General features: G+C 45.4%; 1 protein-coding gene across 1 annotated transcript in view; it reads left to right on the top strand.

The window, feature by feature from the left end:
- Positions 1 to 25265, top strand: part of rcc2 (regulator of chromosome condensation 2) — a 40701-nt gene extending 15436 nt beyond the window's left edge. Inside the window, exons 7-12 of the mRNA XM_085966905.1 lie at positions 8364 to 8530; positions 12300 to 12480; positions 14074 to 14179; positions 15704 to 15776; positions 17975 to 18052; positions 20722 to 25265. Of these exons, the coding sequence (XP_085823031.1) occupies positions 8364 to 8530; positions 12300 to 12480; positions 14074 to 14179; positions 15704 to 15776; positions 17975 to 18052; positions 20722 to 20826 (710 nt within the window). The 3' untranslated portion in view covers positions 20827 to 25265. The remainder of the gene's footprint in view (positions 1 to 8363; positions 8531 to 12299; positions 12481 to 14073; positions 14180 to 15703; positions 15777 to 17974; positions 18053 to 20721) is intronic.
- The last annotated feature ends 1042 nt before the right edge of the window (positions 25266 to 26307 follow it).

Genomic DNA, 26307 nt, shown 5'->3' with positions numbered 1-26307 from the left:
GTTGTAGGTTCAAACCCCATTCCAGAGACTCGAGCACATGATCTCGGCTGACATATGAGGGAGTGCTGCACTGTCGGAGGTGCCGTCTTTCGGATGTATTGTCAATCTGTGTCTTTTAGGTGGATGTAAACAGTCCCCCGGTGCTGTTCTCCCACTGTCCAACATCAAAGGGTTTTGTCAAAGCTATGGTAAATGAGGAGGTTGTTGGGCTACTGGATGAGATAAAAATAGACAGAGGAGGTACTAGAAAGGCTGGCAGTACTTAAAGTAGATAAGTCACCCGATCCAGATGGGATGCATTCTAGATTGCTGAGGAAAGTAAGGGTAGAAATTGCGGAGGTGCTGGCCACAATCCAGTTCTCCATAGATACAGGGGTGGTGCCAAAGGACTGGAGGATTGCAGCCCTTGTTCAAAAAGGGGAGAAGAATAAACCTGGCAATTACAGGCCAGTCCATTTAACTTCAGTGGTGGGGAAGCTATTGGAAACAATAATCCAGGAGAAAATTAACAGCCACTTGGACAAGCACGGACTAATAACATAAAGGAGGACCAGCATGGATTTGTTAAGGGCAAATCATATTTGACTATCTTGATTGCGTTTTTTGATGAGGTAACAGAGAGGGTGGATGAGGGCAGTGCAGTAGATGTGTATATGGACTTTCAAAAGGTGTTTGATAAAGTACCACGTATTAGGCTTGCTAGCAAAATTGAAGCCCATGGGATAAAAGGGGCAGTAGCAGCATGGATACAAAATTGGCTAAGGCATAGAAAACCGTTGAGTGGCTGTTTTTCGGACTAGAGGGAGATATACAGTGGTGTTCCCCAAGGTTCAGTACTAGGACCACTAGTTTTGATATACATTAAGGGTACAGGGCACAATTTTGATATTTGTAAATGACACAAAAGTGTAGGAAACAGTGAGGAAGTTAGTAATAGACTTCAAGAGGACATAGACAGGCTGGTGGAATGGGTGGACACAGAGCAGATGACATTCAGTGCAGAGCAGTGTAAGGCCCTACATTTTGGTAGCAAGAATGAGGAGAAACCATACAAGCTAAATGGTAACCGTTTTAAAGGGGGTGCAAGAACAGAGAGACCTGGGGGTGTTTGTGCACAAATCTTTGAAGGTGGCAGGCCAGGTTAACAAAGCAGTTAATAAAGCACATGGGCTCCTGGACTTTATAAATGGAGGCACAGGGCTGGACTTTCCGAATGGGAAGCTTTTGGAGGCGGGACTGCTGCTTGCTGGGTCTTAGTCCCACCTCCATCAGCTTCTGGCCAACCAGTGGGAATTTCCCCTGATTGACCTTGTTAAGCCTGCCTGGCAGGCTCAGCAGGCCAATTAGGGGGAAGTCAGTGACAGAGCACGTCAACGTGTGACCGAGCACGTCAACGTATGACATGTCATCTGTCAAGAACTTTTGAAAGAAGAAATGTCTGCGTTTGACAGCTCTGTGAAGCTGTCAAACACTTGACATTCTATGTAGTTTGATGAGTCCTTGTGTTCAGGACTCATCAAACCTTTCTACTTTGCAGAAATCAAATCGGAGGATGCACCAGCCAGTCTGTGATCTCTACAATGGAAAAGTCGGGGACTCCAGCTCCACAGTGGCTGAAGGCTGTAGGTAGAAACAAAGTTAACATTTTCTAACACTTTACACTCGCCTCACATACTTACCACTCCACACTTGCACCCATCACTCACCTCTACATCGCACTTTCAGACCCCTCCGACCCCCACAGACGACCTCCTCGTCTCCTACACCCCGGCGGGGTTCCCCCAGGTCGGGAAGCCCGCACTTCACGACAAAAAATGGGGATAATCCTATTTTCTGCCTGTTAACTACCTGTTAACAGGCAGTTAATAGGCTTTAATCCCTTCCTGCCTCCAAGGAGACGGGACCCGGGACAGGACGGCCTCCTGCCTCCTAGTAAGAGGGCATGGGGGCGGGTTTGCCACTTGCCCCCAAATTCTGCAACTTTCCCGGCAGTCCCGCCTCCATACTGCCTCCTCGGGGCTGAGAAAATCCAGCCCATCGAGTACAAAAGCAAGGAAGTTATGCTGAACCTTTATAAAACACTAGTTCGGCCCCAGTTGGAGTATTGTGTTCAATTCCGGACACTGCACTTTAGGAAGGATGTGAAGGCTTTGGCGAGGGTACAGAAGAGATTTACTAGAATGGTTCCAGGGATGGGGGATTACAGTTACATAGAGAGACTAGAGAGCAGAGAAGGCTAAGAGAAGATTTAATAGAGGTGTTTAAAATCATGAAGGGTTCTGATAGAGTAAATAAAGAGAAACTGTTCCCAATGGCTGATGGGTCGATAGTCAGAGGGCACAGATTTAAGGTGATTGGTAAAAGACACAGAGGTGTTGTGAGCAAAACTTTTTTTTTTACTCCAATGAGTAGTTAGGATTTGGAATGCGCTGTCTGATAGGGCGGTGGATACAGATTCAATAGTAGCCTTCAAAAGGGAATTGGATAAATACTTGAAAGAGAAAAAATTGCAGGGATATGGGGGGGAAGGGTGGGACCAACTGGCTTGCGCTTCGAAAGAGCCGGTGCAGACTCGGGCCGAATGGCGACCTCCTGTGCTGTACTATTCTATGATTCTATCACTAAAACAGATGATCTGGTTGTTTTATCTCTGCTGTTTGTGGGACTTTGCTGTGCACAACGTGGCTGCCACGTCTCCATACATTGCAAACGTGGCTCTGCTTCAAACTTACCTCATTGGCTGCAAAATGTTTTGGGACATCCTGAAGTTGTGAAAAGGCACTCTCTCTAAATGCAAGTTCATTCCTGGCTTTTCCTCTGGTTACCAGTTACTCTGGTTGCAAAAATACAAATAAGCTTGCATTCCTAAAACTGCCGCACTCCCAGGATGAGTTGGAGCTTGATGGTGAAATTAAGAGGCTGGCGAAAAAGAGCTAGGCTGTCTTGTGCCACTCTTTGTGAGGTGGGGGAGGAGAAGAAAGGGCTGTGCTGCTGTGATAGGTCATTGTGAGGGTCAGATATGAAACTTCATAGCAAGGCAGAAATTGTGACTAAGAATCTTTTTGTATTTATTTGTTTCTGCTTGTCCTTGCTCTGCACATTGGTTGGGTAATTTGGTTATTCTGAACACTTGGCACTAGTGTTCCATTTTTCTGCATGTGGGGTGCACCTCATATGGGAAATTCCTAGCTTGCCTTTTATGAGACGGGGATCACCAGAAACTTCGCCCCTGCTCCACCCCGGCAGAGTAAATGGAGTAGAAAATGCTGTTTCCTTCAGTAATCTTATAAGCAGCTGTACCGTGCCATTGGCCGAGGTTTGGCAGCAGTGAATAGGATAAAGTAATTTGTTGTTGTCGCCGCCTCTGAAACCTTTTATGCAAAATTGCCGCACCTGGGCAAATAGCACTGCATTCGATGAGCGTCGAAACCTGCTGACTGTCGAGTCACGTCAAATCACTTGCTGCAGTCGTGAATGGAATCCGATGGGAGGGTAGCTAGAAGATGCACTTAGCATTTTAATATCTAATAGAATGTTCTCGCTTAACTGCTTCCTAGAGAGTTGGAACCACCAACTTAATTTTTTTTAATGCCTGTGCAGAACTTCCATGGATTTCCCACTCCATTGAACATGTTTAGGGGGAAGGGAGTTGGAGATGGAGCCAGAGATCTGCTGTTTCAGTTGCTTCCAAGAGTGCAGTACTCCAGGGGTTCTTACCTTTTTTTGCTTCTGAGGCTCCCCCCCCCCACCCAATATTATTAAAAATTCCACGGACCCCCTGTAACACAAGTATTTTTCTATATTAAAAATTAGTCCTACAATTAAACATTATTATTTTTGTTTTACTTAATTAATGTGAAACTTGTTGCTGGTGCAGATTATTATCTGAATGGCAATAGATTGGGAGAAGGGGAAGTGCAACGAGACCTGGGTGTCCTTGTGCACCAGTCGCTGAAGGTAAGTATGCAGGTGCAGCAGGCGGTTGAGAAGGCAAATGGTATAGTGAGAGGGTTCGAGTACAAGAACAAGGATGTCTTACTGCAGTTGTACAGGGCCTTGGTGAGACCACATCTTGAGTATTGTGTGCAGTTTTGGTCGCCTTATCTGAGGAAGGATGTTCCTGCCATGGAGGGAGTGCAGCGAAGATTCACCAGACTGATACCTGGGATGGCAGGAATGACGTATGAGCAGCGATTGGGCTTATACAGGAAACTTTGTGATATCCGGCACCGACGGGACCGAGCTGTTGCCGTCCCATCAAAACTGCGTATTGCTTTTTGAGCTCCGTATCTAGCAACAAACCCTGTTGCTTAGCAACAGCTTCTAAACAGTCGGTCGTAGCTTGCAAGGTTCTCTGTAGCTAAGCAACAGCTTCAGCTAGACCTTGCAGAGCCTGACTGGTGGGGGGAAAAAAAAGCAACGAAAAGAAAAAAAAAACTTACTAAACCGACTCCTGAATTTTGCTGGTGGATCGAGCATTCCGGACAGTTAACCTCCGGATAAACCAAAGTTTCCTGTACTCGCTGGAGTTTAGAAGAATGAGAGGAGATCTCATTGAAACTTAAACAATTCTGACAGGACTAGATGCAGGAAGGATGTTCCCGATGGTCGGGGGAGTCCAGAACCAGGGGTCACAGTCTAAGGATAAGGGGTAAGCCATTTAGGACTGAGATGAGGAGGAATTTCTTCACCCAGAGAGTGGTGAACCTGTGGAATTCTCTACCACAGAAGGCAGTTGAGGCCAATTCATTAAATATATTCAAGAAGGAGTTGGATATATTTCTTAAGGCTCAAGGGATATGGGGAGAAGGCAGGGACAGGGTACTGAATTTGGATAATCAGCCATGATCGCATTGAATGGCGGAGCAGGCTCGAGGGGCCGAATGGCCTACTCCTGCTTCTATCTTCTATGTTTCTACAACTCCTATTTCCTTATTCCACACATACCGAACGAACATAGGCGAGTAAATGGGACATTTTAAAAAATCTGTAATTATCATGATCTTGTGGCAAGGCCCCAGGACCACATTTTGTTAGCGTTAAATCAGTTTAGTCAGACTCGAGTGGTGGTCCCCTGGTATTCAGTGGACGGGCTGCAGAGCATTTCTGGTACACTGTGACTGGGAAATTTCTCCGCTTGTGGCGGGGCGGGAAAATGTCCCGAGGAATTTGCCCCAGCTTTTTATCATTAAAATTGTAAATAACGTAACTCTCAAAGAGCAGCATGTTGCTAAAACTACTCAGAACTCTACATAAGCGGAGGTGTCAATAAAAATATGACTAAATACTCACTTTAAAAAAAAAAAAGTTATCAAAATTCCCAAATGGGTTTGTTAATTTTTAATCGCTGGAAAGTTTGCGACCAACAGTCGAACGGGATCGTGCAGGCGGCCCAGGTGCGGAGGATGGCAGCCAGCGTTGCAGCAGCAAAATAAACCCAGCTTCTGCTGCAGTCACTTTTAAAGAAATATTTCGGTATTTATTCAGTTTCCTTTCCAATAATTATTAAATTGAAATCCAGCTTTAATGATAACACAAGCCGAAAGTGATACAACGGCACACACGTAGCCCGATTATTGAAGTCAGCCTGAGAGAGAGTGGCTCTCTTTCTCCTCTCCCCACCCCGGTTAATAATTTCCCCACATGTGCCATTAGGCCCTTTACGGGTAGATTAATTCACCCTTTTATTTTGCCTCTTGTTGTACGCTCCAGGCTCTGTAATGGTTCCTGTGTGTTCCGCTCTCGGCTGCACTCAGTACCTGGGTCGGTGTCGGGACTTGACCCAGCACATCTATGTCCGCGTCGTCATATTTGACACGGAGGGATTGCGCCGGCTTCTCCTCCACCTCTGTCAGGGCAAGAGGTCCCGGACGACCACTCGTGCAAGCCTATGGGCATGTTGCAGCTGCGCAAGCTGGCGCGTGAGCTACACTGTAGCAAGTTGAGACACTCCCGACTTCTGATAGGCTCTGTGCGCCTCGCCCTCAGTCCTTATTGGTTGCACTGAGCTGCTTTCCCATAGCTGCGCCCCCCCACTATAAATAAGGGTGCAAAGGGCATCACAGCCAGTCAGCGAAAAGAGGTGGTGCTGGGCGGAGGGCAGTGTGGGCTAGAATCTTTTTTGGCAGACCCCCCGAAACCTCCTCACGGGCCGCCGGTTGAGAACCCCTGCAGTACTCCACTCTGAACGATTTTCCGTGTGAACATTCGCATCATACAAACTTAAGAAATAGGAGCAGGAGTAGGCCGCTCGGCCCCCTTGAGCCTGCTCCGCCATTCAATAAGATCATGGCTGATCTTGGGCTCAAAGCCACTTCCCTGCCTGCTCCCCATAACCCTTCGCTCCCTTATCTTGCAAAAATCTGTCTGTCTATCTCCACCTTAAATGTATGGGTTTCCTCCAGGTGCTCCGGTTTCCTCCCACAGTCCAAAGATGTGCGGGTTAGGTTGATTGGCCATGATAAAAATTAAAAAAAAATTGACCCTTAGTGTTAGGGGGGATTAAATACGTGGGGTTACGGGGATAGGGCTTGGGTGGGATGGCTGTCGGTGTAGGGACCGGGTGCTAGGGTTTGGATGATCAGCCATGATCTCGTTGAATGGCGGAGCAGGCTCGAATGGCCTACTCCTCCTATCTTCTATGTTTCTATGTTAATGACCCAGCCTCATGGCTCTCTGGGGCAGAGAATTCCACAGATTTATTCTATTTGTTGATCTGATTGCACATTGTTGAAATGTGTGAATTTCCTCCTTGACTAAGTGAGCACTACTCCTGCTCTTTACTGAAGGGTGTATTGCCCACATTCAAAAACAAACTCTCAAAGGAATCATTACTGCTTTAAAGAGTGTTTCACACATGATCAGTGGCAGATTAAAGCCATTGGAGTTGTTAGCCAGCGTTAATGTTCATCTGCTTGATCTGTGTGGATATGACATTCTTCAAGTGCAGTTTAATGAGCTGGAACAGGATTTTCTTCGAGTTTCTGAGATTACAGTGCTAATAGTTATCATTAAAAAACCAGGCGAGTCTTAAGAAATAACAACAGAGTCTTAAGGATTGCTTTTTTTCCCCTCTGCTGTATTTATATGATGATGTCTCCAGCACTGTAATACAAATGAGGGGGTGCTAATGTCTTTGTCAGTTCAGATGGACCTCTGGGTGCTTTATCAGAGTGCTACCTTTTTTGTTTTTGGTGTGTGTGTGTGGCTGTCAATGGGCTGAGCACTGCCTGGTCGTACAAATCAGCGATGTACCTTTCATGTCGCTGGCCTGTGTCAACCTGCCCCTGATGGTGGCAGGAAACCTCCAAAGATCGCATCAGTTTTCACAGAATCACAGAAACCCCACAGTGCAGATAGAGGCCATTTCGGCCCATCGAGCCTGCACCGACACATATCCCACCCGATCCCTGTAACCCCTACACCAACACATATCCCACCCTATCCCCGTAACCCCACGTATTTAATCCCCCTAACACTAAGGGTCAATTTATCATAGCCAATCAACCTAACCCGCACATCTTTGGACTGTGGGAGGAAACCGGAGCACCCGGAGGAAACCCACGCAAACACGGGGAGAATGTGCTAGTGTGCTGAATTCCACTCCATCTGTGCAATTTCAGGACACTCATTGCAAGTCAAGAGGCAATATCGGGAAAACTTGGTACACATTTACATGAAGTAAATGGAGTGGGAGGAGGCTTGTGGGGGAGCCCAAAATTAGAGGCCATAAATACAAGATGGTTATTAATAAATCCAATCAGGAATTCAGGAGAAACTTCTTTAGCCAGAGAGTGGTGAGAATTTGGAACTCACTACCACTTGGAGCGGTTGAAGTAAAAAGCATACAGGAAACTTTCTGGTATCCGGCACTGACGGGACCGAGCTGGTGCCGGTCGATCAACACTGCCGGAGAAACGAGAGCTAATGTTAAAACATACGGAGCTTCTGAGCTCATTCTGAAGCAACAAACCCTGTTGCTTAGCAACAGCTTCAAAACAGTCAGCGCAGCTTGCAAGCGTCTCTGTAGCTAAGCAACAGCTTCAGCTAGACACTTGCAGAGCCACGACTGGAGGAAAAAAAGCAACGAAAAGTGAAAAAACTTATCTGAACCGACTCCTGAATTTTGCCGGTGGATAGAGCGTTCCAGACATTTAACCTCCGTTTAAACGAAAGTTTCCTGTATATGCATTTAAGGGGAAGTTAGATAAGTACATGAGGGAGAAAGGAATAGATGGATATGTTGATGGGGTGAGATGAAGTAAGGTGCGAGGAGGGATGTGTGGAGCTGGGATAAACCTGTTGGGCTGAATGGCCTGTTTCTGTGCTGTAAAATTCTATGTAATTACTGTGTTTTCAAACAGGACACAACTCTGATGGAAAATTCATTGCCCGGGCCCAGAGAATTGAGTTTGACTGTGAGGTGGTGCCGCGGCGGGTAGCGATCTTCCTGGAGAAGACAAAAGATGGTCAAATCTTACCAGTACCAAATGTGGTTGTCCGTGAGGTGGCCTGCGGAGCAAATCATACGGTACAAGACAATGATTTGTGCTTGGGAAAACTCTCTTGCTAAACAAACTTGTGTGTAACCTGACGTGTATACCCGAAACCCCATTCTCTCTACCAATAATGGCATCAATTTGAGAGCAACACTGCCAAATCTGAAATCCTTGTTCTTAGCAAACGGCAAATTTATGGCCTTTGAACAAAAATGTATTTGTACGCAGGGTGGGGTTAAGGGAGAAGTACTTCTGGCTTTTCTCTTCTGTCCTCAAGGGAAGAACTTGATCATTTTTGCAGAGATTTTATGGAAGGACGCATTGAAAATGAGCCAAACTGTTACCCTGTATTCAGCCCAATTGTCTATCAATGCCCCCCCCCCCCCCCCCCATTCCAGGAAAGAACATTTCAATACTATGTGAAAACTGGGGGGTAATGCCAACTACAGGTAGACTACCTTTTATCCGAACTTCCGAAAACCGAAACCCTCTTTTTAAAAAAAAAAAAACGAAGGTTTTTTCGTTCAGCGTAAGTCGTGCGCACGACATGACCAGAGTGGCGCACGACCCCGACCCCCGCCGACGACCCCCCCGCCGATCCCCGACCCCCCCCCCCCCTCGACAAATTTCCCAGTCTTATAAAATACCTTCCGAAATCCGAAATTTTCCGAAATCCGAAACACGGCTGGTCCCGAGGTTTTCGGATAAAGGATAGTCTACCTGTATTAGCATTCTCCTGGCTTCTTTTGCTGGAGAGCAAGAAAAGTTTGACGCCATCCAGGGCAAAGCAGTTGGCTTGATTGGCTCCCCATCCACCAGCTTAAAAATCCTCTCCCTCCACCTATGGCGCACCGTGGCTGCAGTGTGTGCCGTCTACAGGGTGCACTACAGCAAGTCCCCATGGCTTCTTAGGCTGGACCTCCCAAACCTACAACTTCCACCACCTAGAAGGATAAGTGTAAGAAATCACACAACACCAGGTTATAGTCCAACAGCTTTATTTGAAATCACAAGCTTTCGGAGTGCTGCTCCTTCGTCAGGTGAAGTGGAGAGATGCATAAAAACACAGCTTATATAGTCAGAGAATAATGTCAGATGTTTACAGGTAATCTTTCTAACTGCCATTTATCACACCTCGGCAGAGAGATAATCACAGCAATCAAAGGTGTAAATGGTGTCCAAACAGGTCAGTCAGGAAAACATTACATCAAAGAACAATGAGGTGGGGTCACAAGGGATCAAATGTTGCAGATGCTGGGGTCTGTATGAAAAACAAAAAAACAGACAAAAAACATTTTTTTTGCTGGAAATCACAGCAGGTCACCATTTGGACACCATTTACACCTTTGATTGCTGTGATTATCTCTCTGCTGAGGTGTGATAAATGGCAGTTAGAAAGATTACCTGTAAACATCTGACATTATTCTCTGACTATATAAGCTGTGTTTTTATGCATCTCTCCACTTCACCTGACGAAGGAGCAGCACTCCGAAAGCTTGTGATTTCAAATAAAGCTGTTGGACTATAACCTGGTGTTGTGTGACTTCTTACATTTGTCCACCCCAGTCCAACTCCGGCATCTCCACACCACAGAAGGATAAGAGCAGCAGGCGCATGGGAACCTCCCTAGTTCCCCTCCAAGCCACACACCATCCTGACTTGGACATGTATCGGCATTCCTTCATTGTTGCTGGGTCTACCTAACAGCACTGTGGGAATACCTCCACCACATAGACTGCCGCAGCTCAGGAAGAAGGCTCCCCACCACCTTCTCGGGGGGCAACTATGGATGGGCAATAAATTCCAGCAATACCCATAGAATGGCATTGAGCCCCCAGCTCTCAACATCTTGCAGCGGAGTAGACAATGGCCTGGATTTTACGGGGCCGATAACCGCAAGTTCCAGGTTTCCGCATGCGCGAAAACACGAAATTTGCGATCTGTCGCGTTTCTCCTCGACAGATCGTCCGCATGCGCCCAAAAAACACTTTCGCTGGCGCGAGTTGGGCTATTTGCCCAACTACTGCCCAGTGAATGCCCAGGCAACCCTTAACGCCTGGTAAAAGCAGGCGTAAGGTGTGTTTTTACCAGCGTAAAGGTTAAAATAAATGTTAATTTTAAAAAATGAGTAAAACATTTAAAATTAGTTCATGTAAATTTTGGGCCAAATTAAAATGTTTTTTTCCAAAAAATAAATTTTTATTAAATCATTTTAATCAAAATAACTTAATTTATTTTGAACATGGGAATTTTTTAAAATAAGAATTGTGTTTATCTATTTGGGGATTTCTTGTAAGCTTATGGGGGTTCCGTTCGTAAATGGAGTCCCCATAAGCTTATGAGGAATCCCCCATTCTAATTGGTCCGCCTGGCCCACGTGATCCCAGGAACGCTTCCGAACCGCCTGCGTCCCTGGGATCCGTGGGCCTTTACGCAGGTGTACACCCGGAGGCCCAGGACCCGAAGTTCCGGAGCCACCAGGTACTTTCGGATTTTTTTTCAGGTTGGAGGCGTACTCCAGAGGTACGTCTCCGACCGCAAATTTCAGCCCAATATATTCCCTGCCTGCCCATCCCCACTCTTCTATCTGAAGAGAATTTTTAAATTTCTGCCTCCTGCCGATTTTGTTCAGACTTTTGGGTAAGAGATACTTGTCTTGATCGCCTCTGCCATAGGCACGTTCAGCGGGCAGCTATGTTTAAGTGACTCTGTTCTAACGAAGGATCTACACGCGAAATGTTAACGCCTCTTACTGACGCACCTACTGTGTACGCCCAGCAATTTGTTTTTATGTTGAATACATTATTTGATTGCAAGAGCCTAAACAATGACATCAGTTTAACTCGCACATTAATGTGTGGTATCTGTCTTGGTTTTCAATCCCAAGTGGCAATCTTAAAAGTTTTTAATTAGGCCTTCCCCGAGGGTGATGGCACCTGACCTTTTCTCACTGCCATCCCTTGACCATATTAGCTACTGCCCCTGTCAGTCATTACTGCAAGTGACCTTCCTGCAGATTGTTCTGGTGTACCCCTCTGGTGAAAGTTAACATGCAGGTACAGCAAGCAAATGGTATAATGGCCTTTATTGCAAGAGGATTTGAGTATAAGAGTAAAGATGTCTTGCTGCAATTATATAGGGCCCTGGTGAGACCACACCTGGAGTATTGTGTACAGATTTGGTCTCCTTAACTAAAGAAGGATATACTTGCCATAGAGGGAGTGCAATAAAGGTTCACCGGACTGGTTCCTGGGATGTGGGGATTGTCCTATGAGGAGAGATTGAGTAGACTAGGCCTATATTCTCTAGAGTTTAGAAGAATGAGAGGTGATCTAATTGAAACATACAAATTTCTTACAGGGCTTGACAAGGTAGATGCAGGGAGGATGTTCCCCCTGGCTGGGGAGTCTAGAACCAGGGGTCACAGTCTCAGAATAAGGGGTCGGCCATTTAGGACTGAGACGAGGAAAAATTTCTTCACTCAGAGGATGGTGAATCTTTGGAATTCTCTACCCCAGAGGGCTGTGGAGGCTCAGTCGTTGAGTATATTCAAGACAGAGATCGATAGATTTTTGGATATTAAGGGATATGGGGATAGTGCAGGAAAGTGGAGATGAGGTAGAAGATCAGCCATGATCTTATTGAATGGCGGAGCAGGCTCGAGGGGCTGAATGGCCGACTCCTGCTCCTATTTCTTATGTTCTTATTAATGTGTGCAGCTGCTACTGCAGCCTTGCAAAAATGGAAGAGTGATCCCTTTAAAAAAAATATATATATAATTTTTTGTTTTGTGTTCCCTAGATTGCTCTTGATTCGCAGAAGAGGGTGTTCACTTGGGGGTTTGGCGGATACGGCCGCCTCGGGCACACCGAGCAGAAGGATGAAATGGTCCCGCGCCTTGTCAAGCTGTTTGATTTCCCAGGTCGAGGTGCTGTACAGATCTGCGCGGGAAACACCTGTTCGTTTGCAGTAAATGAAATGGGTTAGTAATGCACATTCTGTCTTCAATGCATTCTTGTGGACTAGTTGTAAAGTGCGAATTGCTTCTGTCTGCCGTTCATATGGCCCAGGGCCATTTCGGCTGCACCCCCCACTTGCCTGTTGACCTCGGCAGATTTGCTGTTCCAGACAGAACTCGAACCTCATTGTGGGGGTCGATGCTCTTCTACAGCAAAAGACAAGGGCGTGCTATTGGTTGGGATTATCCCAGTTCCCAATTTGCAAGTGAAAGAGGCTCTAATTAAAATAAATTACTGGTCCTGTGGTGGTTGCTTTTCCTCTTCCTACAGCAAAATGCCTTGCCTCCACTTGGTAACTGAAATCAAGGAGCTTACTTTGGGACTTGCAGGTGCAGACCTGTGCGACATCACTACACAGTCCATTTTTGACCTTGGCCCTTGAGAAAGACATTGGATTGCGTCCTTCGACAGTAGTCAATAACACCAGTGTACGCTAATCCTTTGCTGCTGTTTACTCCTGCGTAAAGTGTTTGTGCGTATTCCCGGGTGTTGCACTTTGTTTCTATCAGGACTATTTCCATGAAGATGTCGATGTTTGCTGTACCAGTTATGCTCCCTCAGGCTCCCTTTCTCTCCTGAAGGTGCAAGTTCATGCTGGGGTACGGTTCCATGGGCCCTGGCAGCTTCCTGTACCATTCATTCATTTGTGCCACACCAGTGAGTGTCGACGGGCTACGTGACTAACTGCATTGTTTTAGCTGAGCCCAATCCAGTCCGATCATTACTGGCAGGCTGTTTTTTTGTGAGCAAGGGCATCACAACAGAGCACTATCCTGTTCTTTTGGTCCAATGTCTGCGATTGCAGGTTTTCTGATTAGCAAAAGGGAGTGCGATTTCTGGCTATGTTTGGTTTGGCAAAGATGAAACTTGTTGGAAAGTGTGTGTGTGTTCACAACAACCCCGCCCCGGCCCTCATAGTTGTAGTTACTGTGCCACGACACTGAGCTATCTTTCAGTCCACTTCAACTTGGCTCAGTGGTAGCACTCTTAACCTCTGAGTCAGGACTTGTGCGTTCAAATTCCACTCCAGGACTTTGAGCACATAATCTCAGCTGCCACTTCAGTGCAGCACTCGGGAGTGTGACATTGTTGGAGGTGCCGTCTTTTGGATGAGATGTTAAACCAACACCTGTTTGGCCCTTCAAGTGGACATGAGCAGGTCCACAGCATTGTTTGAAGAGCAGAGACTTCTGGTGCCCTCCTCAACTAAACATTTCCACGTCCGGTTAACTGGGCTCTTTCTGTGCACAAACTGGCTGCAATGTTTGACAGCAATTCCTGTGGCTGTGATGCACTTTGCGATGCTCTGAGAATGTAAACAGCGCTATATAAATGCAAGCTCTTCCTTCAACCAATTCCTGTATCTGATTTAAGCATCAGCTAACCTAGTGCTCTGACACCCGGGCGAGCTTTTCCTCACTGTTGTATCTGCCAGCTTGTGAAGATCTGGTGTCTGTTTTAACAGCTTTGGAATAGACCACTTGTGACGATGGATGTTCTTTGCATTTATTTGGTCAGTAATTCAGGTCTCTTTCTCCTTTTCCCTTTCCTCATAGGTGGCTTGTTTTTCTGGGGTGCAACTAACACCTCGCGTGATTCCACGATGTATCCCAAAGTGGTGCAAGACCTGTGTGGGTGGAAGGTTCGCAGCCTGTCCAGTGGGTGAGTAGACAGCTGTGGAATTGCTGAGTGAAATGCAGGGTTCCTGGTCACAACTTCTTATCTTTGACTGGGTCGCTTAGGCTGAAATTAGTCGTGCACCACCTGCCTAGAACTATTGTCCGTCTTCAGAACATGGGATGGGGGGGGGGGGGGGTGCGGGGGAATACAAATTAAATATAATTTCCTGTACCACCTACGGAAGGCTGTTTCTAAAATGTATTTATTCATTCACTGGATGTGGGTGTCGCTGTCTAGGCCAGCATTTATTGCCCATTCCTAATTGCCCTCGAGAAGGTGGTGGTGAGCCGCCTCCTTTTTGAACCGCTGCAGTCCATGCAGTGAAGGTGCTCCCACAGTGTTGTTAGGGAGGGAGTTCCAGGATTTTGACCCAGTGACGATGAAGGATCGGCAATTTATTTCTAAATCAGGATGGTAGGTGACTTGGTGGTGAACTTGGAGGTGGTGGTGTTCCCATGCGCCTGCTGCCTTTGTCCTTCTAGGTGGTAGAGGTTGCGGGTTTGGGAGGTGCTGTTGAAGAAGGCTTGGTGAGTTGCTGCACTGTATCTTGTAGATGGTACACACTGCAGCCACGGTGCGCCGGTGGTGGAAGGAGTGAACATTTAAGGTGGTGGATGGGGTGCTGATCTTGCGGACTGCTTTGTCCTGGATGGTGTCGAGTTTCTTGAGTGTTGTTGTAGCTGCACTCATCCAGGCAAGTGGAGAGTATTCCATCACACTCCTGACTTGTGCCTTGTAGATGGTGGAAAGATGTTGGGGCGTCGGGAGGTGAGTCACTTGCCGCAGGATACCCAGCCTCTGACCTGCTCTTGTAACCGCAGTATTTATGTGGCTGGTCCAGTTAATCTTCTGTTTGCTTTATGTCCCTGTCTACAGCATCTGGGCACTGTTGCTATGCTGTTTTAAGGTTTGCCAATACTACCGCCTCCTCCTGAGGATGCCAACCTGTGTGGCCCTAGACAGTGAGCGACGATGTGTGTGCGCGCAGTTTTGGGTAGGGATCATAAAATGCAATCCGCAACAGGAACCCCGACTGACTTTTTTTGCCTCCCTTCACCCAAAGGGGACTGAGGCCACTTGTAGTGTCTGACGAGGCCAGCAGGGTGGGAAATTGAACCTGGGATCTTCTGGTCTGTATGGCTTCATAGTACAGTCAGCCCTGCCCACTAGGCTAATGGGAGTGTTAAGTATTATCACCTTTGATGGACTTGGTACTCCCAGTAAAAGTCCACGAGTGTCTGGAGGCAAGTAAACGAAAGAATGCTCTGGGGCTTATCTGTATGTTTGTCCTTGTAGCTGTACAAGTTCTGTTGCGTCGATTTAGAATTTGGCAATGCATAACCAGTTGAGCAGCATCTGTAAATAGATAAAAACAGTTATGGTATTTTGGGTGTGATGCCTTCAGCAGAACTCAAGCTTGTTAATACTGCTTGAAAAAATCTCAGGCTGACAATGGAATGTTTTGAATGGTTTGGAATGTCTTTTTTATTTTTATTTTGTATTCAGGAAAAGCAGCATAATTGTAGCAGCTGATGAGAGCACAATCAGCTGGGGGCCCTCGCCTACCTTCGGAGAACTGGTAAGAATTGGTGGTTGGGAGGAAGGTAATTGCCGGCTGCAAACTGAGCTTCATCGCGTGCGCATCTACGCACGCCAACGTTGATGCCAGTTACCCTCTGTTTTGAACTCTTGAGACCTCCCTAATGTCAGCAGGAAGTGCTACACGTGAGGCTGTTTGTGGAGTTCAATGCAGAAGGGAGAAATGTCTCGACTAAATGTTCACTGTTGAATACGTATAAAAGTTTCGTAGTCTACTCCATTTTGATGGTCGAATTGATGAGGGGACATGTAAGTGGGGACTTTATGGGGGAAGAAAGGATTCGGACCAAGGATCTCCTGCGCTGCATCAATATAGTATTCAATGCTGGATGCATTTACTCTACATTCAGCATTGGTTCAAAGCAGTCCTCACTTACCACCTATGTAAATTTGGAGTTATGATCTAAGCTGATTCCAGAGCGATGGGGAGTGCGACTCCTTCCTCCAGGGACTCTGACTGAACTTTGCTCTGGTACCGAGTTCGTCCTGGACTCTCTGGACTTAGGCTGATTTATCCTAACTGCAATATCCGTCTAAAACCAGTTCTGCTGCAGTGTTTTGTGTTAAATCATCCCACTTTCTGATACAAAGTATTAATTCAAGGCCACTCTCTGTGATCTGAAAGTTGCAAGGGACCTTGAGCCTTGTAAAGCTCTTGCTCTGGTGGATTAATGCTGTCCGATCCTAATATCGAAAGGTTTCGTAGCCTCAGTCTTGTAGGCTCCGTTCCTGGTTTGCTCAAAGTTATTTGGTGTTGGTGACTGGCACATCTCTGGAAGCTTCAGAGTAAGCTTTTGTTCTGTTTGCTTACTATGGGGTGTTCAGACCAAGTGCAGTATTTAGGTTAAGCAGGGTTGGGGGGGGGGGGGGGGGGACATGGCCAAAAGGTCAGTGTTCCTGCTTTTATGGAGTGGAAAAGAGCTGGTGGTAGGGGAACGACGGACTGCTGCATTAGCAGCAGTTTTGAGGAGGGCTAAGAGGGAAGGTATTCGCTGCAGGGGGAGGGAGGAGGAAAGCAAAGTCGTGTGCACCTTGCAGGCTTTGCTGCATAGAAGATAGGAGCAGGAGTAGGCCATTCGGCCCTTCGAGCCTGCTCCGCCATTCAATGAGATCATGGCTGATCATCCAAACCCTAGCACCCGGTCCCTACACCGACAGCCAGCCCACCCAAGCCCTATCCCTGTAACCCCACGTATTTAATCCCCCCTAACACTAGGGGTCAATTTTTTTTAATTTTTTATCATGGCCAATCAACCTAACCCGCACATCTTTGGACTGTGGGAGGAAACCGGAGCACCCGGAGGAAACCCACGCAAACACGGGGAGAATGTCTGTGTGGAGTTTGCACAGTCACCCGAGGCCGGATTTGAACCCGGGTCCCTGGCGCTGTGAGGCAACCGTGCTAACCACTCTGCCACCGTGCCGTAAGGGGACAAGTTCTTGTGTGCCAGTGTAAGCTGAATGTCCTACACAAATTAGGCAGTAGGGTTATGAATGGTGGCTCAAGCATCTCCAAGTGCGCTCTGCTTATATATAAATAAAGAAAGTCATGACATTCGGTGCTACTGCATTCAAAGGGGCCCCAACAGGAACAGTGTATGAATGGCTCGAGGGAAGAATTCTGTGGAAGGATTTTGGAGACTGGCCTAACCAAACTGCTACGTTGACAGCAGACGGTGAGGGAGGGAGCTAGAATATTCAGCTATCATTATTTATATCAGAACGGGGGACCGTTGCTGATCTGCCTTAACACTATTTAGGCTGTTCAGGAGACACCTGGTGGCAACTGCCTGAAAATGCAGGACAATTCACTTCAATACAAAGTGCTGCCTGTCGAGCTAATGTCGGTGAGCGTTTTATAATTGGAAACTACCCATTTCATCGCCACCTACAGGCGTAACTGGCACTGTAACCAAATGAAATCCATTTCGAATGGATTTTGCCATTGACTGAGGCTGATTGGGTTCTCCATTGCATTTTGTAATGTGATGTGACCCACTTAATATTTTTAGTATATAATAGATGTTTTTGTCGTGCCATATATAATCAGCGTGCCCTGCGTCTTATTTATAAGCAGAAATATCTTAGTAAGGGACCCTGCCTGCCTTGTGGGCCTGTGTGTGACAGTCTTATAACTGCAGTCCGTTGGTATAATTTAAACCATAACTGATGTTACAGGGCTACGGAGACAACAAACCCAAATCCTCCACCACTGCACAGGAAATAAAGACCTTGGATGGAGTTTATATTGAGCAGGTGAGAGGGAGCTATTCTCATTTCTTATCGGTCTTGAGCTGTAAGAAGTATACGAGTGCGTGTTTCTTGAGCATTGCTGTCTGCGGTGCGTAGAGTAGGAGCTTTGAAATGCATGGCTGGGATCTTTCTACTCTTGCAGAAGCTCCAGAGTAGAATTGCATATGAGCGAAGTTGAAATAAGTTTTCCCCTATAGGATAATGGATGTGGGGCTGACTTCCAGAAAACTTAGTTAATTCTGGATCATTGACGCTCCGAAAAGGGATTGGATCTGCACCTGTTAGCAGGGGATCAAAACTATAACAATATTGTTTGCTTGCATCCCAGAGTACTAAAAGAGGTAGCCATGGAAATAGTGGATGCATTGGTTGTCATCTTCCAAAATCTATAGATTATGGAACAGTTCCTGCAGATTGGAGGGTGGCAAATGTAACCCCACTATTTAAAGAGGGAGAGAGAAAACGGAACTACAGACCGGTTAGCCCTACATCAGTAGTAGGGAAAATGCTAGAGTCTATTATAAAGGATGTGATAACAGGACACTTAGAAAATATCAACGGGATTAGACAAAGTCAATATGGATTTATGAAAGGGAAATCGTGTTTGACAAACCTACTGGAGTTTTTTGAGGGTGTAACTGGTAGAATAGATAAGGGAGAACCAGTGGATGTGGTGTATTTGGATTTTCAGAAGGCCTTTGATAAAGTCCACATAAGAGGTTAGTGTGCAAAATTCAAGCACATGGGATTGGGGGTAATATACTGGCATGGATTGAAAATTGGTTAACAGACAGGAAACGGAGAGTAGGAATAAATGGGTCTTTTTCGGGGTGACAGGTGATGACTAGTGGGGTACCGCAGGGATCAGTGCTTGGGCCCCAGCTATTCAAAATATGTATCAATGATTTGGATGAGGGAACCAAATGTAATATTTCTAAGTTTGCTGACAACATGAAACTAGGTGGGATTGTGAGTTGTGAGGAGGATGCAAAGAGGCTTCAAGGCGATGTAGACCAGTTGAGTGAGTGGGCAAATACATGGCAGATGCAGTATAACGTGGATAAATGTGAAGTTATCCACTTCGGTAGGAAAAACAGAAAGGCAGAGTATTATTTAAATGGTGATAGATTGAGAAATGTTGATGTACAGAGGGACCTGGGTGTCCTTGTACACCAGTCACTGAAAGTAAACCTGCAGGTGCAGCAAGCAGTTAGGAAGGCAAATGGTATGTTGGTCTTCATTGCAAAAGGATTTGAGTACAGGAGCAAGAATGTCTTGGTACAGTTGTACAGGGCCTTGGTGAGACCACAGCTGGAGTACTGTGTGCAGTTTTGGTCTCCTTAACTAAGAAAGGATATACTTGCCATAGAGGGAGTGCAGCGAAGGTTCACCAGACTAATTCCTGGGATGGCAGGACTGTCGTATGAGGAGAGATTGGGTCGACTAGGCCTGTATTCACTAGAGTTTAGAAGAATGAGAGGGGATCTCATTGAAACGTATAAAATTCTGACAGGGCTGGACAGACTGGATGCAGGGAGGATGTTTCCCCTGGCTGGGGTTCTAGAACGAGGGGTCTCAGGATACGGGGTAGGACATTTAGGACTGAGATGAGGAGAAATTTCTTCACTGAGGGTGGTGAACCTGTGGAATTCTCTACCACAGAAGGCTGTGGAGGCCAAGTCACTGAATATATTTAAGAAGGAGATACAGGAAACTTTGTGCTATCCGGCACCGACGGGACCGAGCTGTTGCCGTTCCCTCAAAACTGCCGGACACGCCAGCGTTAATGTTGAAGCATACGGAGCTTTTCATCTCCGTATCTGACAACAAACACTGTTGCTTAGCAACAGCTTCTAAACAGTCAGCCCATACCTTGGAAGCGTCTCTCTGAAGCTGTTGCTAAGCTACAGAGACTTTGCAGAGCCTGACTGTTGGGGAAAAAAAAGCCACGAGAAGAAAAAAACCTAACAAAATGGCTCCTGATTTTTGCCGGTGGCTCGAGCTTGCCGGGCGCTTAGCCTCCGGATAACACAAAGTTTCCTGTAGATAGATTTCTAGGCACAAAAGGCATCAAGGGGTATGGGGCGAGAGCGGGAATATGGTATTGAGATGAGGACCTGCCATGATCATATTGAATGGCGGAGCAGGCTTGAATGGCCTACTCCTCCTATTTTTCTATGTTTCATGTGGGGGTTAATGTTACAGTATAGTGTCGGCCATGGCTCAGTTGGTAGAACTCTGGTCTCCGAGTCCGAAGGTTGTGGGATCAAGTCCCACTCCAGAAACCTAAAAACCACAAAATCTGTACAGTACTGGGGGAGTGCTGCTTTTCAGATGAGTCCTTAAACCTCGGGCGAATGTACAAGATCCCATGGCACTATTTCAAAGACGAGCAGGGGAGTTCTGGTCAATCTATATATCCCTCAACCAACAACACTTTATTTAAAAAATAAAAGCAGATTATCTGGTCATTATCACATTGCTGTTTCTGGGACCTTGCTATACGTAAATTGGCTGCATGACAACACTTCAAAAGTGCTTTAGGACATCCTGGGGTCGTGAAAGACACTATATAAATGCAAGTCTTTCTAGAGATCTTTGATGACAGTCAACACCTCGTGCCCAGTGACGCTTTGTAGGGAAAGAATTTTAATCTTTTTTTCTTCCTGCAGGTTGCTATGGGCCATGCTCATTCACTGATGATTGCGAGAGACGAAAGTGATGCAGAGAAAGAGAGGATTAAGAAGTTGCCCGAATATAACCCACGGATTATCTGATGCTACGTAGCCTGAGCAACCACACACGAAAGCTTCACTTGAACAAAGGCAGCTGAAGTTTACGGTGCACTGGTCAACGAGATTAAAAAATAAAAATCCACACTGAACAGGGAGCAAGGCAATGGACAACATCCTATGAAGAAATTTTCCAATTCATACAAAAATGTTAGTGGTACATGATCACGATTACAAATGCAGCTATGTAGTGTTTCCAGAGCAACTGATTTAATAATGCACGCAGATAGTTAATTTTACTTATGTTCTATGGCCATTTCCTACTGATGTGTTGGAGCTCTTTGTATTTTTTTTAAAGCCCAGAGTTGGCTGTTTTAATTGGCCAGCCAAGTGGTGTAAACAAGCTGGACATTGGGCACCATGATCTTCAATTGGCTGCATTAAATTATCACGCTGGCACAGTTATATTTTCTAACTTTAATTCTGGTCTGGTCAGCTGTCTTGGCCAGTGGTGCATTTGTGAATTGCTAAATTAACTTTATCCCTCTGATTATTTGGGAAGGGTGCAGGGATTTTCCAGCCAGTTCAGCTAACCACTAGAGTCCTAAAATGTGAGTCAGGTTTTGTAATGACCGAATGCCCCTGTAGGGCAGGGCAGGACCTGAGTGGTTGGATTGAGATTAGGCGTAAAGGCACTTCTACACTGTCGATGGTGTTGCAGGGGAGCAGTGCTTCAGCAGAGACCCGTGTCTCTTTGAAAGCTATATGCTCCCTTTTAGTCCATTTGCATATCTCCAGCTCCATTTTGCAGGGCTTGTAGAAAGGTGCTTGCATTCCATGCTTCTGACCTCTGTTGAGACCTCGCAGGGAATTGGGCCCCTGGCGCCATTGAGATCGTGGGTCATGTTATTTTGCTGTTGACAGCAGGAGTGCAGCACACTTGCTGTCAATAGCACGCCATCAGTGTGAAAGTGCCTTATGATGCCCCACTCTGGCCGATTCATTGCCAATAATTATTGCATTGGATTTAGTGATTTGCTCAGCACAGTCCTAAGTAAAGTCACTTTCACTTCCCATTCCTAGTCTGTATTAAGTTAAGCTACGCATTTGGTTTCAGTTCTACACTTCTGATAAGCTAATGGAGCCCATTTTAAAATATGTTTTCCTCATTCTGTCTTCTGCCCCTACCCATATTTTTCTCAATGAGAGTACTGGGGTAACCAGGTGAAATCTTTGTTGTGCACTAATTTTATCAGCCCAAATCCCAACCATTTGGAATATTTCTTTTTTGCTTAGGCAGTCACTGCACTTGAAAAGTCATTCATTAGATGTGTTTTTGAAACTTTTCAATGTGACAAGGTCATTTATAAATGCAAGGATTGTAACATTCCTTTGCCATCTTTCCCCATAGAGGGAAGAGTGAAATTGGCACTACAATCCAGAGAGAATTGACGTCCAGAGGAACATAGAGCAAGGAATATGCCACAGTGTAGGGGGTGGCGGGGTCCCAGTTATTTTGAATACCAGTGGCTTAGTGACTGTCCATTATTTGACTAATCTGCTGTTCTAAAGGTCAGTAAGTTTTAGTGCAGGTGTTTTATTAGGAACATAGGCACAATGGGATTAGATGCAGGTCAGTCTACTAGACCAACGGGTCGTTTGGTATTTGGAGAATTTATTTGTATTCTGTGCAGTTAGTCTATACACTTAATGGCGAGGCTATTATAAACAAGTTTGACTCTTCCTGTAGAACTAGTGAGCAGATCGTGTGAGATACTTGACATATTAAAATTTGAATACTGAACCCTTGTTGTGTTATAAATTCCAATGTCCTTTGGTGGTTTGTCAGAAGGGATTTCTCATCTATTAAGTTGCAGTGCATAAATGCGATCACACAAGTGTACAAACCTGCTACTGTAAATTCAAAACCAAAATGGAGACATTTTCTCATTCCTGGCTAATAATTACCAGGGCTTCAATCTTTATTCTCCACCGGCAGCTCTTCCATTGCTTCTTCGTGGCCTGACTGGCCATAATGTCTGCAGTATTGATAATTCCTCAAGGTACAGCTTGGCCACCTGCAACTATCTCCAGTGGTGTGGCTCTCGTGCCAGTCAGGAAACCACGCACCTGACTCTATATGGATGCAAAGCCAAGACCCTGTAATTTAAATCCAGTTCTTGCAGCCCTCTTTAAGCAACAGGACCTAAAGTACCCCCTTAAAGCATGTTTAGGCAGGCGAGGAACTGGAAAAATGGGGTTACTGCACAATCATTTTTCTAGCATTTTGTTTAGCCTCCTTGCTGAATCAAATTGGCTGGTGTAGTTATCCCACTTTTTATCTTGTAATCCTTCAAATTCATTATGATAAAGTTCTGATGCCTGAGATGAACGTGTTGAAAGGACCCTTGTGATTTGATTATAATAATCACTAAGTAGAATTGCTGGTGCGATTGAAGGATTCCGACGTGAGTAAACCAATACATTTCTAACAATTTTGATGTAACTGATCCACAATCTAGTCACAGTTTTAGACACTTGTTAACGATACTCCAGTTTTTTGGGTGTGCGGAGCTTCAGAAAAAGCTGATGGTGCTCTCGGATATCTCTGGGACTGCCCTGTGGGGCATCCTCTTTCCATGGCGCAGTCTCTGATTAGGTGACCGTGGTGTTGGTATCTTGGTGCTAAAGGTGTTGATTTACTGGAAATGCCTCGGGTTACCTTCAACGTTGAATGTGTGACGAGCTGCACATTCTTTTAAAGAACATAGAAAAGACTGGCTGCAACTTAAACTGGAATTTGTATCCCAGTTAAATTTGCATCGATGTGCATGTCATAATCGATTGCGATCTAAATCTGATAACCATCTGTTTACAAGCCTGAAGTTTACTGATTTCAGTCCGTACCAGAGTGTGGAACTAAATTCTGTTTTGTAAAATGTTCAATAAACTTGCCTTTTTTGTGTTTTTTTAATTAATGTTTTCTAATTATCTTTTTTTCCTCCCCACTCTAATTTGCCAGCCAGCCTGCCCACTTTCCATTCTGTAGCTGTCAGTGCTGCGATGTCACTAACAGCTGGAGTGACTGGGTCTACTTGTACTTTCCAGGTCTTGGGTTTTTGTAACCCTGGTAAGATACTATCCTGAAAGCTGAAACTGCTGTACTGAAGAGCCTGTGTGTTTTTTATATTGGTCCTTTTTAATCTGGTACATAAGCGTCCCTGTGCAGCACTACTGTGTTGGTGTCTTCCTGCAGCAGCAAACGCTCACGTGTCCAGGGTAGAAAACGTGAAAAGTTGGCCCAGATTTTACCCTTTTTTTTTTCTTCTGGTTTCAAAGGTCCAGGCTTTATGGAGATGGGTATAACTGTACCACAGAACCTTGCAGGTGCAAGTTGCACAAACCGAGTATTGCACCAGTGCTGTGAGTGTGCACTCTTTTCTGTAAGTGTTGCATGGAATTAGACCAGACTGCCTCAAAAATAAAGTAACTTCGATAACTTTGGACTTGATGCTCTGAAGCTGGCTGGAATTTGTGTATAAAATAAATAGCACTGCTAGACATAGCACGAGATAATAGTGCTCTTCTCTGGGAACTTTGTTGGTTGTCTTTTTTTTAAATAACTTTTTTCCTTGGACTGAAAGGAAAGCTGTTGATGCCATTCAGTGTCTTGTATTGCAAGGGTATAGGTCAAGCAGCCTGTGATCAACTGCATTTGACTCCTATGTGTTGCTGAACTTGTGTATTTCATGTGCCTGCACAGATTGCTTCTAGTTTTCAGCTCCAGGTGTCTGGAATCTGATCCTGCCTATTTAAATTTTTATAGCCTAAATGGGGTGCCAAGCTGGACTTTCCCTTTAAGCATCAAGACCCCGTTTTTTGTCGATTTCAAATATCCAAATTTAGAAACGCGCATATTCTGGTAAAGTAGTAAGTGGTTCATCTTACTTAAAAACCTTGTTTGTGGGAAATTGTGTTGACCAAGACGTGAAGCTATTCTAGCGCAAACTCTTTACTTCCCTTTCTCGCCCCCCCCCCCCCCCCCCCCCGGCAAAAAAAAAACTCTATTTGGGGAAGGAATGGAAAAAAAAAAAAATCGCTGCTCACTTTCAGTTAAGTTACCTCAAAAGAGAATCAATCTGAACTGTTCATTGCAGTTGTGGTGCCTGGGGAAGTTATTCCACTGTGTGCAAACACTATCCATTTGTTGTACTGTTGATGGCTTCCCTGGCAACACAAAACTAATAATGGAATTGAACATTTGCAAGTTTTTAACACTTCCCAAGCGGAGGTGAACTGTCTACTTGTTTAGTAAGGTGGGTGGGGCTGGAGCGTCGCTTTTCATGCTGGCTATTAATGACTAGTTTCTTGGCATCATTAGGTTTAGTTAGTGATTTGTAGCTAATTAGCTGCCTGTTCAGTGCTGTAAACTTTTTTCTTTTTTTTTACTTTTGTATTTCCTGCAATAAATTGAATAAATTTTACCTTGTGTTTCCTTCCACTGTGTGAGTCTATGGATGTAGTTCCTGTCGCTGTTTAGTCCATTAACAGCTGTAGAATTTGGGGGGAGTGCTGTTTTATTACTTCATAAATTATTTTCATTCTTTGTCTCTGACATTTTGCAGATGAATCACCAGTACATGTTAGTTTCTGACTCCGTTTGTGCCCCCAACATGATTAAACACAATTATCTTAAAAAGTTGCGACCTAAAATGTAAAAGAGAATCTTGTGCCCTGCTGTCCTGAAGGTTATGATTCGATTCGAGACTGAAAACAATGGCCCTGAAATTACATTGTGGGGTAAGAAGATCCAAACACTTGGTGTTCATCTGAAATTCCTTTCTCAACCAACACCAGTAAAACAGATTATCTGCTCATTATCACATTGCTGTTTTTGGGAGCTGGCTATGTGCAAAATTGCTACCGCATTTCAACAGTGACAACACTTCGGAAGTGCTTCATTGGCTGTAAAGCACTTTGGGAAGTCATGAGGTCCTGAATATCCATTGTACTAGACAGTTCATCTTTAGTGCTGTCTTCAGTTAGCTGATTGTATTTTCACTTTTCACAGAGCGAAATTACACAACTTGCGTTTGTATAAAGCCTTTAATGTAGTAAACGTTCCAAATGAGCAAAGCGAATGCATCAGCGAGCAGAGAAGTCACGAGGGGAGGGGAGTTCAGGTCAAGATTAAAGTGACCAAGGATGAGAAGTTGCAAGGCGCAGATAAGCAGGTGATCGCTACAAAGAAATAACTGGAGCTCGGGAGGGCGGTAGACAAGGAGGACTGGTCAAACAAGGAAAGAAGAATTAACGCGTTGGAGGTGGAGGCTAGATAGACCTCGGCATTGACGATTTCAGGTGGGATAGGGATCATGGCAGGACATGTAACTTGGTACGGTGTTCCCTATAAGCTGTGTGCGCAGTAATTGCAAGTTCCCGCACAGGCCGCTCACAAGCTTTTACATTGGCAATACCACTCATGAGTAGAAATTGAAAGAAACGGGTCACGCAGAACATAGTGCA

Source organism: Somniosus microcephalus, chromosome 25 (assembly GCF_052327205.1).
Source record: "Somniosus microcephalus isolate GS21.2 chromosome 25, FLI_Smic_1.0, whole genome shotgun sequence".
In the NCBI taxonomy this organism is placed as follows: Eukaryota; Metazoa; Chordata; class Chondrichthyes; order Squaliformes; family Somniosidae; genus Somniosus; species Somniosus microcephalus.
The sequence above is the reverse complement of the archived record's forward strand: the minus strand, read 5'-3'. Positions and strand labels throughout refer to the sequence as shown.